Below are 15,122 nucleotides of genomic sequence, written 5' to 3'. Positions count from 1 at the left end.
AATGAACATGTAGATTAATAATTCATTTTCTACCACTTGTCCTTAATAATTTTGACAAAATAATAGAATGGAAAATTACACAACATGTTACTACATATGCCAGCAGACTAAATTAGGAGCCTTTGTTTGCTTACTTACTACTAAAAGACAAGTTGTCTTGTATGTTCACTATTGTATTTAAGGACAAACTTGCAATAAGAATCATATGTGTAATGTACCGTAAAATTTTTTGTTAAAAATAAAGCCAATAATGCAATTTTTTGTGGTCCCCTTCATTTAGAAAAAGTATCGAAATACATTTTGGTACCGGTACCAAAATATTGGTATCGGGACAACACTAGATTATGTCTACATGTGTGGGTGGGCTACAGCCTGCAAACAATGTAGTTAGCTGTTTGATTGATTGATTGAGACTTGTATTAGCAGATTGCACAGTACAGTACCTATTCTGTACAATTGACCACTAAATGGTAACACCCGAATAAGTTTTTCAACTTGTTTAAGTCGGGTCCACGTTAATCAATTCATGGTACAAATATATACTATCAGCATAATACAGTCATCACACAAGTTAATCATCAGAGTATATACATTGAATTATTTACATTATTTACAATCTGGGGGGCGTTATGTGGAGGGGGTTGGGGCGGGGGGGTTAGGTTTGGTTGATATCAGCACTTCAGTCATCAACAATTATATCATCTGAGAAATGGACATTGTAACAGTGTAGGTCTCACTTGGTAGGATATGTACAGCGAGCAGTGAACATAGCGAGCTCAGAAAGCATAAGAACAAGTATATACATTTGATTAGGCGAAGTTGGTAGAGTGGCCGTGCCTGCAATCGGAGGGTTGCTGGTTACTGGTTCAATCCCCACCTTCTACCATCCTAGTCACGTCCGTTGTGTCCTTGGGCAAGACACTTCACCCTTGCTCCTGATGGGTGCTGGTTAGCGCCTTGCATGGCAGCTTCCGCCATCAGTGTGTGAATGGGTGAATGTGGAAATACTGTCAAAGCGCTTTGAGTACTTTGAAGGTAGAAAAGCGCTATACAAGTATAACCCATTTATTTATTATTTACATTTGATTAATTACAATCCGGGGAGGTGGGATGTGGTGGGGGGAGGGTGTTAGTCTAGGGTTGTAGTTGCCTGGAGGTGTTCTTTTAGGAGGATAGAGATGCACTTTCTTTTACACCTGTTGGGAGTGCATTCCATATGTATGTGGCATAGAAGGAGAATGAGTTAAGACCTTTGTTAGATCGGAATCTGAGTTTAACGTGGTTTGTGGAGCTCCCCCTGGTGTTGTGGTTATGGCGGTCATTTACGTTATGGAAGTAGTTTGACATGTACTTCGGTATCAGTGAGGTGTAGTGAATTTTATAGACTAGGCTCAGTGCAAGTTGTTTTATTCTGTCCTCCACCCTGAGCCAGCCCACTTTTGAGAAGTGGTACAATAATAATAGAGTAAAGAATATTGAGGAAAACTAATATCTCAAGGGGGTTAAAATAGGACAATTCAAAAGTATGTACAAATGTATACATTTAAAAATAATGAATATTAAACGCTATGCTACCTATAGCACAAAGCTAGTATGTGGATGTTTTCTTCCGATAGTTTACCATATATTGGCCTACATTGTACTGGTGTTAGTATCCTTGATGTACAAAATGTGTCAAAATGCTTACTGTAAATATTTCGGTTTTAAAGTAACACAAAATACGCGTAAGTTTATTGGTTATTCAACACTTAAGAGTGGTTCACACACAAGTAATGGAACGCCTTTGAGTCAATAATAGACGGAATGTGACAGTTGCAACCGTGGCATCGTATCACAAAACGTGGAAAGGCTCCGTCTTGCCTGACTCAACGAAGCCATTCATATGCACTTCGCACTACAATAGAATTTAAAACTTGATTTATTTTTTTAAATATTTTTTTACAAAAAGCATCCGCCAAAGATGTATGGCAGCGACCAACCAGATTGTCATTAGACGTAACCGAACGAGTAAATATTTGATTTCTCCTGGTAGTTACAGGAAACACGTTACAAACGTGTACTTTTAAACGGCGTGTAGTACATTAAAATGTGTTTTGGAGGATCTTACCGTCCTTTAGAAGTCTTGGCGACAACAAATACAAAAGCGAGTTAGCCAAACTTTCCATACGTAGCCGCTCTTTGGTCACGTGGTCGGCGGCGTGGAGTCAGGATGTTGGCGTGTACGCGCCGCGCGTGCTCGCTCCCGACCATTGACTTAGTTTATGTCAAAGGGGACAATGCAATTTTATTAAAACACATGACTACACATGGTTAAAAAAGCCAGAAATTAGCCACAAGGCTAGTTTTCATCTGTAGTCTCTTGGCCATGATGTAAAAAAAGGCAGTAAAATTACACACACAAAAAAAGAGAGAAAATGAAAAAACAAGCACACAATACATATACAATATGATAACAAATAAAATCCACATCACAACATAACATTGGCATCAAAACAGGCTCATCTTTTAGTGCTGGCAGTTGCAGACATTCATAAGCCACATTTTCAATTGTTTTTCTGAAGGCCTTGTAAGTTGTGACCAGTTTAACCTCCTTAGGTACTGAGTTCCACACATTTGCGCTTCTTACTGACCAGGCCGACTTACTGAAAGTGCTCCTGCGCAGAGGAATATAATAGTCACCTCTGACAGAGCCTCGAGTGACATGCTCACGGCTGTTTCTTTGGCTGATGAACTCTGCCAGAGGTTCTGGAGCCAATCCATGCAGTACTTTATAGGTCACTTTTAAGTCTGCAAATGTGTGAAGACTGTCCCAGTTTAAAATACTGTATTTTTTTTTAGGATGGCACAGTGATGATAGTGCCTAGGTTTTTTATCCATAACCTTATTGCTTGTTTGTACAAGATTTCCAATGTTTTTTTTTTTTATAACTCAGACCAGCCTAAGTAAGGCAATATTTGAAGTGGCTGAAAATCATCATATACAAATACAGTTTTGCAGCATCAGTTGACATTTCATTTCGAATTGCACGAAATTTTGCAATATTAAACTTGATTATTTTACATTATATGCCAATATGGGCTTTAAAGGAAAGCTCTGAATCTATTATTAACCCAAGATATTTACATTGGCTGACAATTTGTATTCTTTCTCCATTAATATGTATGTCAGGGTCAGATGATACTGTTTTTTGTTTTAGTTACTTACATGCCTACAGTTTTAGAAACGTTCAGCTAAACAGATCATAACACAATTTCAGCACTTTTCGATGTACAGCATGTACAAAAAAGGGACATCTCTTGCCTTTTAATTGTTTTATTTTCAAGTTATGTGCAACGTGAATTTTCACAGTTGAGCTCAACCACCACTATAAACCATTACCCAAAAGAGACAAGTGGAGGAAAAAAGAGAAAAGCACGAGGAACACACGGTGAAATAGCACCCAAACGCACACACGGGTAATGAGATGAACCATGACGTAACACACGCAAAACTTCCCTAGCTTGTTTTACTGTAAGTCGTGACTGGTGTTCAGAATATAGTTTATCTGTAATGCTTATCAGGTGAGACTAAAATGGGGGGAAAACAATCCAAATGTATCACTCGTGCATGTAAGCTTCAGGATAAATCTACATGAACTAAATAGAAAATAACATAAGAAAGGGGGGGAGGGGACAATAGAGACAACACAAATAACACACTGAGATTTCAAGTTATAAAAGAAACTGAAATTTAAAAACTGTGCAAGTACAGCAAACCTATAGTACAGTATACTACGCATAACAAAAAAAATTAAAAAATATACAGTACTGTTTTTTCAGTAGAAATCCTGAGTTATCCGTTCCTGGTTCACCGACTGTAGCTGTGTGGGTGAAGCTTCATCTTGTTCTAATTCTACGGTGATCAAATTCATCACAAATGGTTACTTCCCTTGGATGATTGTTATGAGATTACGGAACCTCTTTCAGGGTGGGGGGGTCACTCTTGAGATAAAAGTGTAAGGGGGTGTGTAGTGCAAAGATGACACAGGAACTTGCGTAAAAAAAAAAAATGAAAACGCCTCTTGGCGTTGGCGTTTCTTCTTCTGTGTAAGATTGTCGAAAAACAAAGGAAAGCAGCACCAACTGTTAGTCCTCTGCGTGTAAGATGGATTCATGAAGGGTGCTTCGCAAGTCTATAGTCCAGTACTGTTGAAGTGGAGAGTGAATCAGTGCAATGCTGAGTTTAAGACTTTTCAGATATTGTTCATCAAGGGGAACACTTTTCAAGTCAGATGCCCCTACTTGCAGCCACAGGCACATTGGCATTGTGAGTGACCTGCACTAAATTCCACGTCACTTCAAGCCTGCACCCATGCACCAATGGAACTAAAGTGATTTCACTACCAGACAGAAGCACACAAAACACACTTACACTAAAATCATATGAAGACATGTAGCCTAAATCACAGTTCCAAGAGTTATTGCTACTACATCATTATTTTCCGACATCCAGAGCAGCTTTTACAAGACCTCAAATGCGTTTTTTTGGCATTTAAGCGAAAGGCTGTTTTAACTTTTTCCAACTTGTTGGAATTTACATTTCGGAAAGCAACCTATAAAGAGCTCAATGCTCCACTGAGCTGTTCACAGTTGCTTCACAAACACAAAATGGCCTGAAATGTCCTTATTATTCTCTTCCTAATGGAACATCGCTGAAGTCTCTGAGGTAAGCCTGGTCGTTGGTCTGAACTTCCCACTTAGTATTGACACAAAGTTCACTATTGTCATTTCTCCAATGTGGAGAGGGAGTATTTGAACATTAAACGTGAAATGTTGTCCTCGCATGTGACACAAAATGGACGCCAACTCATGGATTGGGTGGCACGGGCCACCTACACAAGTGGATTCTCAAAACCAAATGTAAAAATAGCTCAGAAGCCACATAGTGTATTGTTTGACACACGGACGTTTGTGGAAGAGCGCTGGACATTAAAATATCGTACAAGCTTCAGAAACAATATTGTAAATTACTACAACTGCAGTTCAAAATAAAAGTCACCTATGAAAGGAGCTTTAGAGATTTGACTTGAAGGGGCATCTACACAAACCTCAGAGCCAACAAACTAACGATGAGTTATGGTACTCATCTTACCCGTATCAATATATAGTTTATATAAGTATTTATGTTTGTCGTATATATAGTTTTAGTATATATAGAATTTTACTTTGTTTAGATGTAGCATCCATTTCTCGAGAGAGCACATCAACTTTGCAGCTAAAACAACATAGAACAGCATGGCTCAAAAATTAGCAAGCACGTTGAATAATTGCACTTATGATTCATTGTACGGTTTTCTAGAGCAAGCATCAGTGTGGGTAATTGGTGCTGTCTGGAAAAAAAAATACTGCAAACTTTAAAAGCACCCCTGTCTTGATCTTGTTAAACCAAAAGGTTAAACGGCTTAAGACTTATCAAAATAATGGTCTTTGTGGTGCAAACCCCGAGGTAAGACCAGGCACAAGGCGGGCAGGACCACACCGTTCCCTCTGTCTCAGTTTAGGTTCACAAAACGAGCCAAGCTACCTCAGAGCACCCTTTGTAGACACTGTGGGTAGAGCTTGGCCACCACACATTCAAAATGGCGGCCCAAATCCCAGAGACGGTCAGGTGTCTCATAGACTTTGGTCCATAAGTCTGTCTCGTCGTCATACTGGTATAGGGAGTTCTTGCGGCTGGTGCGGAACACATGCTCCTCCACCATGACTTGTGTGGCCCGTACAAACAGATGTAGTTTGCCTTGCAGCAGCATGGCCTTGACGTACGGGTTTGTGGCTTGATCAAAGGGAAGATCTCTCTTACGGCTCCAGCTGTTCTTCTCAATGTCGTAGACCTCCACTGTGAAGGTGCGCTGGTGATTCTTGCAGATGCCCCCGATGAAGTAAATACAGTTCTTGTACAGGGCAACCAGACTCTGGCTCCGAGGGACGCTCATCGGGGAAAGATGACTCCAGTAGTCCTTGCGAGGGTCAAAGCAGAAGAAATATTCACCTGGGGAGAGTAAGAGACAAGATTGAGCTGTACTGTGCAAATGTTTTGAAGTAACAGTGTTAGGTTGATGTCAATATTTCTACTTTCCATAGCATCAAGAACAACGTGCCCTGTGGCAAAAATATGTATTATATACCATATGACATTCTTTGAAACTCAATTCAAAAGTTACACTAAAAGGAACTTCTGAAGACTAAAACTTAACTCTATTTTAAACTAACACAGACTGCAGGGTATTGAAATGTAAAATTACAGTTCCAGGGTTCTTTTTCCCCACTGTCTTGCATTGGAAGTGTGTTATTAAAAACAAGTCCAGGCTTGAGAAAAATATAGAAGCTAACAAATGTTGCATTGTGTGCACACACAAAATATTTTACACTATGATGCATAAACATACCTTGGAGGACATAGATTCGATCTCTGTACTCCACAGCACTGTGAAACTCCATGGCCACTGGCATGGGACTCACTGCCGACCAGCAGTTGTCCCTGGCATCATAGCACTCTACTGACTTTAATGCGTTTCGACCATCTCCTTCATACACTCTGCCACCCAGTGCATAAAGTTTCCCACAGCAGTGCACCAGTCGACAGCCAATCCTTGCTCTCAATAAAGGTGCATGTGGTAGCCATCGGTTTCCCGCATGTTCATATTGCCAGAAGTCACTCTCTGCCCGATGGTCTATGGACACCTCGCTATTGCTTGGTCGGTAGCCCCCAGCGATGTAGATGTCATTTTCGAAAGACACCAGGATACCAACCTCTCTGAGATCGTTGGGTGGTTTGCACAGTTTAAACACCCTCCCTGTGGCCGTGTCTAGACAAGGCACAGTCTGCTTCTTCCCTGAGTGTTTGTGAGCAGCATCGAAGCAGATAACCATCTCAGAAGCGGTCATTCCCAGGCGCTGGGGGCAACCGTTGGTGCCAGCGAGGCGTGCTTTGGCCTCAACAGGGTCTTTAGACAGGGACAGGGCACAAGCAAACGGAGCAGGTATCCGACTGAGAAAAGTGTCATCGAGCAAAGGCAGACGAATGCAGAGGGAAAACACCTCAGCAAGATGGGCCTCACGGCCAGGCAGATCATGCTCCAGCCAGCGGACTATGCTCTCATAGACATGCTCTTCTTTCTCCACGTTGAGGTCGTCATTGTTCAAAATGCTGACCAGCTGTTCCTTGGTCATTTGAAGAAACTCTTGCTCTTGTGAAACACACAGGAACTATCACGCCCCCCCCCAAAAAATACAATTCAATTTAGTTAGACACAAACATTGATCATGTACTGTTTTTTCACAGGTTGGGAATTTATGATCATGTTCATGCAATAAAAGATGCAAGTGTTATAAGGATAGAGAGAAATTATCAAAAACTGAACACTTTGACAGTGTTAAAGGCCTACTGAAACCTATTACTACCGACCACGCAGTCTGATAGTTTATATATCAATGATGAAATCTTAACATTGTAACACATGCCAATACGGCCGGGTTAACTTAAAAAGTGCAATTTTAAATTTCCGTTCCGTTTCGTCTGTTTTCATCGCAAAATTCCACAGTATTCTGGACATCTGCGTTGGTGAATCTTTTGCAATTTGTTTAATGAACAATAGAGACTGCAAAGAAGAAAGTTGTAGGTGGGATCGGTGTATTAGCGGCGGACTACAGCAACATAACCAGGAAGACAGAGATGGATAGCAGACGCACTAGCCGCCGAACTCACCTTAACTTCCTCCGTCTCGCCGACCGCATCTGTGACCGCATCTGTGATCGGGTGAAGTCCTTCGTCGCACCGTCGATCGCTGGAATGCAGGTGAGCACGGGTGTTGATGAGCAGATGAGGGCTGGCTGGCGTAGGTGGATAGCTAATGTTTTTAGCATAGCTCTGTGAGGTCCGGTTGCTAAGTTAGCTTCAATGGCGTCGTTAGCAACAGCATTGTTATCCTTCGCCAGGCTGGAAAGCATTAACCGTGTATTTACATGTCCATGGTTTAATAGTATTGTTGATCTTCTGTCTATCCTTCCAGTCAGGGATTTATTTATTTTGTTTCTATCTGCATATGAGCCCGATGCTATCACGTTAGCTCAGTAGCTAAAGAGCTTCGTCGATGTATTGTACCAGCTTGTACCTAAGTTACGGTCAGAGCGAAAAAAGATATGTCTTGCACTGGAATTTTGCGATGAAAACAGAGCTTTTTGTATTGGATACAATGGTGTCCGAATACTTCCGTTTCAACCATTGACGTCACGCGCATACGTCATCATACATAGACGTTTTCAACCGGAAGTTTCGCGGGAAATTTTAAATTGCACTTTATAAGTTAACCCGGCCGTATTGGCATGTGTTGCAGTGTTAAAATTTCATCATTGATATATAAACTATCAGACTGCGTGGTCGGTAGTAGTGGGTTTCAGTAGGCATTTAACAATACATCATAACCTATTTATTATTAAAATAATGCAACTCCAGTTTAGGAATTCCTGCCCTCTAGTTTTCACTGTCTTGTTTTAATTTTATTGTTTTGACTTGGCTCTGTAAATCTCAGTAGTAATTGACTATGTCAAAATAATATCACAGGAAACTGCAAAAAACTTATTTCACTGACTGCATCAGCAGAAATGACACTTGTTAAACATCTTCATTGTATGAAGAAAAGGCTCTACTGTGAAACTTTCTTGCCCGTGTCTGTTTGTCATGTTAAGCAAACTAATTTTATTGAAGAGGAGCTCGAATGCAGCAAGAAAACAGAAAACTACAGCACAGATAAAGCATATGGAGCATAGTACTGCACTTTCCAGAGAGAAGGCACCGTAACGTGGCTAGCTACTATAACACTGGCATGTGTGTTTATTTTTGTCATTTCGAGATGAAATCCTTAAAAGTTACAATTACATGGCGATCATGTACAACTTTTGAGCTATTTTAGCATTTAATGGCCTCTACATAGACAGATCATGATCAAAAGTTAATCACTCTGTCCTCCGCACATTACAAAATAGTTGTTTGTTTTTTAAATGTGGTGCAGATAATACGATAAAAAACTAGCAGTTAGTATAATGTGTAATTCCCCAACCGATGAGTCATGCTGTGCCGTGTTAAACTGACCTTTTTACGGATGTAGTCCTGTGAGCGTTCCTTCAGCTCCTGATGCCCATAGGCATCAGCAAACATGAAGACCCCTATACAGTTCTGGGGGTCGAGCCTGCTAATCATAAACTGGGCACACTGGTCCTGTAGGGCAGGAATCTGGAAGATGCTGGCTGCAGTGAAGAGGGCTTGGACATTGGACTCAGAGAGCGTGACCCTGGACGTGTAGGCATAGTCTAAGACGAGGTGCATAGATTCCGATTCCACCCCAACGATTCTGACCTTCCGCTGGCTGCTCTCTGTAAGGCCACTAGTGAACATGGACCTTGGTGGGTTGAAGAGACGCACGTTGTTAAACCATGACGGTGACATTTTACCAGCACTAAGCATTTCTTACCTAAAATAGGGGCTGATGGCTGCCAGGACATTCCGGTGGCACGAGAACGTCTTGCCATGGTCCACTTCTACGACAATGTCTGTAAGCTGAGCTTCATCATACAAGGATTTCAGCTGCTGAAGTATATTACAGGCGTGAACGGCATCTACTCCGTTGTAGTTGGTGCTAGGAGGTGTCCCATTTTGAACTTGTAACAGCTTCCCTACCTCTGAACAACAACACAAAGAAAGAAGAGATGCAAAGAAAGCATAAGGTCAAAAAGTAAATAGAAATGACAAAATACTGATATAATTTCAAGCACACTATGAGTACAATTAATTATTGGTTTGTAATGTGTCAGCACACTGCTTACTTGCTTAAAATTGAATACTATATTTTAAAAGCAAAATGTTAGTAGAGCTGCAACAATTAAATCGATTAGAAAAAGCTTCGATTTACATGCTGTTCCTTCGATTAATCGTTTAACGAGTGTAAGTAATAAAGATTGATCCAACATGCACCGCATGTAGTGCCCGGAACTTTAAATACATGGACATTTAAGCACAATCGCTGCAATAGAGCGCACATGAGAGCAGTGGTGTGTGGGTGTCTGTGACGGCAACAGGAAAATGCATACATGCATCATTTGTTTTCAAAACGATTACAAAAAAGTGGGACCCCAAAAATTGACTGTGGGACCCCATTTTTATGACTTGATGGGGTGCCTGGGACGCCATTTTGAAAATTCCTAGCACCAACACGGTTGCAGTGTTTTATATTCCTGTATTCAAACACAGTGGTACTGTTCAAACTGTGTGTAATGTTAGCGTGCCCAAAAAATAGTGCACATACTTGTTGAATAAAACCACTGTCTTGTTTTTAATGAATAGCTAGGCCAACTACGCTACTGTATTTTAATGGCCCAGTGTTTTCTGAGGTGATACTTGGTCAAAAAAGTTTGAAAACCACTGCTCTTAGGAGTAATTTATACAATACGTGTTTGTGCAGGATTGAAGAACCTCCATTGTCTCAAAGTACGTTTCAGGCGGTCAAACTCAATCAGTGGATGGGGTTTGGTTTAAGTTAGCTGATAAACATTGAAAGAAGAAAGTGAATGAATGTTTATAACCGAATACATTTACATATGCATTAAAAATTGTTTTATTTTGTATAATTTTTTTGATGAATTAAGTAACGTTTATGACAACCTTTTTCCAAAATACAATATAGAATGTGAAATATAACAAGATAATGCATACATTCATCATTAGTTTTCAAAACGGTTACAGAATAGTGGGACCCCAAAAATTTACTGTGGGACCCCATTTTTAAGGCTTAATGGGGTCCCTGGTATGCCATTTTGAAAATTCCTAGCACCAACACTGTTTCAGTGTTTTAAATTCGTTCCATTTTGTCCACAAGCGATGCTGAGATCATTATTCATGCGTTCGTTACATCTCGTCTCGATTACTGTAACGTTTTATTTTCGGGCCTCCCTATGTCTAGCATTAAAAGATTACAGATGGTACAAAATGCGGCTGCTAGACTTTTGACAAAAACAAGAAAGTTTGATCATATTACGCCTATACTGGCTCACTTGCACTGGCTTCCTGTGCACCTAAGATGCGACTTTAAGGTTTTACTACTTACGTATAAAATACTACACGGTTTAGCTCCAGCCTATCTTGCCGATTGTATTGTACCATATGTCCCGGCAAGAAATCTGCGTTCAAAGAACTCCGGCTTATTAGTGATTCCCAGAGCCCCAAAAAAGTCTGCGGGCTATAGAGCGTTTTCTATTCGGGCTCCAATACTATGGAATGCCCTCCCGGTAAAAGTTAGAGATGCTACCTCAGTAGAAGCATTTAAGTCTCATCTTAAAACTCATTTGTATACTCTAGCCTTTAAATAGACTCCCTTTTTAGACCAGTTGATCTGCCGTTTCTTTTCTTTTCTATTCTACTCTGCTCCGGGGTGGACCGCTAGCCTGTCCATCGGATGGGGACATCTCTACGCTGCTGACCCGTCTCCGCTCGGGATGGTTCCCGCTGGCCCCACCATGGACTGGACTCTCGCTGATGTGTTGGACTTTCACAATATTATGTCAGACCCACTCGACACCGAGGATGTCGTTGTGGCTTGTACAGCCCTTTGAGACACTTGTGATTTAGGGCTATATAAATAAACATTGATTGATTGATTGAGTGGTACTGTTCAAACTGTGTGTAATGTTAGAGTGGCCAAAAAATACTGCATATATTTGTTGACTACGCTACTGTATTTTAATGGCCAAGTGTTTTCTGAGGTGGTACTTGGTCAAAAAAGTTTGAGAACCACTGCTCTTAGGAGTCATTTATACAATGTGTGTTTATGCAGGACTGAAGAACCTCCATTGTCTCAAAGTACGTTTCAGGCGGTCAAACTCAATCAGTGGATTGTTATAAGATATGGGCCAAATAGGCCAAAATTAAAGCCAGGTAGTGTGTCTTTTGTTCAGGTAAATGTGGCTATGTTGACCAATGCAAGTTTATAAATTAAAAACACTGGTGGAAAGGATTGTTCCAGATGTTGGCCACTACTTCTTTCAGTATCGACTGGGACTGAAAACGAAACCCATTTGCTAAATATTACACTTTTACATTGAAAAGACAACTATGAACTTTATAGCTCAACAGCCTTTTGAATGTAAACATGTTTCTTGCCACACTTGTTAGGACACGTCGGTGGAATCTAAAAGGGCAACAAAAACACTGAAACGATACCTCTTAAAGCCTTACGTTTTTAGAGATAACTAAACTTTCTCGCGTCGAGCAACGTTAGCTTCTTGCCGGGACAAAGACTTGCAAAGAGGGGATTGCAAAAACACTCAGCAGCAGATGGTTAGCAAGCTCGCTAGCAATACATTCATCGATGGCTACCGAAGCAGGAATTTAACTTTTTTAAATGACTGCCCCCCTTTGCACGATTGAATATTGTCATCCCTTACATTTAAATCAAAGCAGCGAGTTTTGTTCGGTTTACGTTAGCTGATAAACATTGAAAGAAGAAAGTGAATGAATGTTTATAACTGAATACATTTACATATGCATTAAAAAATGTTGTGTCTTGTATTATTTTTTTGATGAATTAAGTAACGTTTATGACAACCTTTTTCCAAAACACATTGAAGAATGTGAGATATAACAGGATAATGCATACATTCTTCATTTGTTTTCAAAACTTTTACAAAATGGCGGGACCCCAAAAATTGGACCCCATTTTTATGACTTGATGGGGTCCCTGGGACGCCATTTTGAAAATTCCTAGCACCAACACAGTTACAGTGTTTTATATTCCTGTATTCAAACACAGTGGTACTGTTCAAACTGTGTGTAATGTTAAGAGTGGCCAAAATATATTGTATATACTTGTTGAATAAAATCCCTGTCTTGTTTTTAATGAACAGCTAGACCAACTACGCTACTGTATTTTAATGGCTGAGTGTTTTTTGAGGTGGTACTTGGTCAAAAAAGTTTGAGAACCACTGCTCTTAGGAGTAATTTATACAATGTGTGTTTGTGCAGGACTGAAGAACATCCATTGTCTTGAAGTACTTTTCAGGCGGTCAAACTCAATCAGTGGATTGTTATAAGATATGGGCCTAATAGGCCAAAATTAAAGCCAGGTAGTGTGTCTTTTGTTCAGGTAAATGTGGCTATGTTGACCAATGGAAGTTTATAAATTAAAAACACTGGTGGAAAGGATTGTTCTAGATGTTGGCCACTACTTCTTTCAGTATTGACTGGGACTGAAAACAAAACCCATTTGCTCAATATTACACTTTTACATTGGAAAGACAACTATGAACTTTATAGCTCAACAGCCTTTTAAATGTAAACATGTTTCTTGCCACACGTGTTAGGGCACGTCGGTGGAATCTAAAAGGGCAACAAAACACTGAAACGACATCTCTTAAATCCTTACGTTTTTAGAGATAACGAAACTTTCTCGCGTCGAGCAACGTTAGCGTCTTGCCGGGACAAAGACTTGCAAAGGGGGGATTGCAAAACACTCAGCAGCAGATGGTTAGCAAGCTCGCTAGCAATACATGCATTGATGGCTACCTAGGCTGGAATTTAACTTTTTAAAATGACTGCCCCCCTTTGAACGATTACATATTGTCATCCCTTACAATGTTCATTTCAATCAACAGCAGTGAGTTTTGTTCGGTTAACGTTAGCCGATAAACATTGACGCTCAACTTTTAGCGTCAGCAAGCTAATATTTAGCGAGCATTACCAGATAAAAAACCCGATGATAAAAACTTCCGGCTTCTTCTAGTCCAAACATATTAATCGAGTCTAAACATGACATCGTGTGGCATAATGTGTGTGCCTTTTGTAGCGATAACACACGATGACTAGAACTTTCCAAACCTGTGTTGTCATTAACAAGTGTTTACACAATCAGCTGGAAGCTAACCGGCCGAAAGTTAGCTTTGGCTAACGTTAGCCGCGAAGCACTTTTGAGGAGTCTTTTTTTTTTAAAGCTCGGCCTCCTGTAACAGGACCACGACATGTCGCGTCTCGATACATTCTCCTGGGAGAATGTAGTCGGCGAGCGCACGACCTCGTAATTGACAACTTAGACCGTGTTATTTACGTCTGGGGTTAACACACACAAAAAAAACAGGAAGATTTTTGCTAACCTGCACTGGCAGCCATTCTCTCCAGTCTGGTCTCGGCAGGGGAGACCGTGCAGAGTGGAGCCCCGGAAACAAGGAGGAGCCAATCAGAAGCCGGGGCACCGGTCCATCAGCCAATCAGAAGCCTTCTTTCTAAAAAAGGACAACAACTTTATGGCCTAATGAACAAATGATACACGTTGATGCGCTTACATCAGGGGTGTCCAAAGTGCGGCCCGCAGGTTTTTGATTCATTGATTGATTGAAACTTTTATTAGTAGATTGCACAGTGAAGTACATATTCCGTACAATTGACCACTAAATGGTAACACCCGAATACGTTTTTCAACTTGTTTAAGTCGGGGTCCACTTAAATTGATTCATAATACAGATATATACTATCATCATAATACAGTCATCACACAAGATAATCATTAGAGTATATACATTGAATTATTTACATTATTTACAATCCGGAGTGTGGGATGTGGAGGGGGGGGGGGTTTGATTGATTGATTGATTGATTGATTGAGACTTTTATTAGTAGGTTGCACAGTGAAGTACATATTCCGTACAATTGACCACTAAAAACACCCGAATAAGTTTTTCAACTTGTTTAAGTCGGGGTCCACTTAAATTGATTCATGATACAGATATATACTATTATATATACTATCATCATAATACAGTCATCACACAAGATAATCACAATGAATTATTTACATTATTTACAATCAGGGGTGTTGGGGGGGGGGGGTAGGATATGGACATCAAGTAGTGGACATAGACAGAGAGAGAGAGAGAGAGAGAGAGAGAGAGAGAGAGAGAGAGAGAGAGAGAGAGAGAGAGAGAGAGAGAGATCAGAAGGCATAAGAAAAAGTATCTGCATTTGATTGTTTACATTTGATTGTTAGCAATCCGGGGAGGGTGTTAGTTTAGGGTTGTAGCTGCCTGGAGGTGAACTTTTATTGCGGT

At 40.5% G+C, this 15,122-nt stretch overlaps 2 protein-coding genes across 5 annotated transcripts in view; both read right to left on the bottom strand.

Annotated features, from left to right (window-relative positions):
- Positions 1 to 8,349, bottom strand: part of LOC133650118 (monocarboxylate transporter 2-like) — a 76,892-nt gene extending 68,543 nt beyond the window's left edge. For 3 of the 4 annotated variants that reach the window (XM_062046966.1, XM_062046959.1, XM_062046986.1), the window contains exon 1: positions 7,744 to 8,349. In XM_062046966.1, coding sequence (XP_061902950.1) covers positions 7,744 to 7,985 — 242 coding nt within the window. In that variant the 5' untranslated portion in view covers positions 7,986 to 8,349. Of the gene's footprint in view, positions 1 to 2,107; positions 2,781 to 7,743 lie in introns of those variants that run through there. The other variant, XM_062046976.1, reaches the window with a different exon arrangement.
- kbtbd8 (kelch repeat and BTB (POZ) domain containing 8) lies at positions 3,297 to 14,269 on the bottom strand. The gene is made up of 5 exons (XM_062046947.1): positions 14,172 to 14,269; positions 9,506 to 9,713; positions 9,127 to 9,433; positions 6,425 to 7,244; positions 3,297 to 6,027 (listed from the first exon to the last, which is right to left on the bottom strand). The coding sequence occupies exons 1-5, from the start codon at positions 14,185 to 14,187 to the stop codon at positions 5,564 to 5,566; spliced, it is 1,815 nt and encodes a 604-aa protein (XP_061902931.1). The 5' UTR covers positions 14,188 to 14,269; the 3' UTR covers positions 3,297 to 5,563.
- Positions 14,270 to 15,122: the final 853 nt, after the last annotated feature.

Source organism: Entelurus aequoreus, linkage group LG01 (assembly GCF_033978785.1).
Source record: "Entelurus aequoreus isolate RoL-2023_Sb linkage group LG01, RoL_Eaeq_v1.1, whole genome shotgun sequence".
Lineage (NCBI taxonomy): Eukaryota > Metazoa > Chordata > Actinopteri > Syngnathiformes > Syngnathidae > Entelurus > Entelurus aequoreus.
This window is presented reverse-complemented; position numbering and strand designations above follow the sequence as displayed.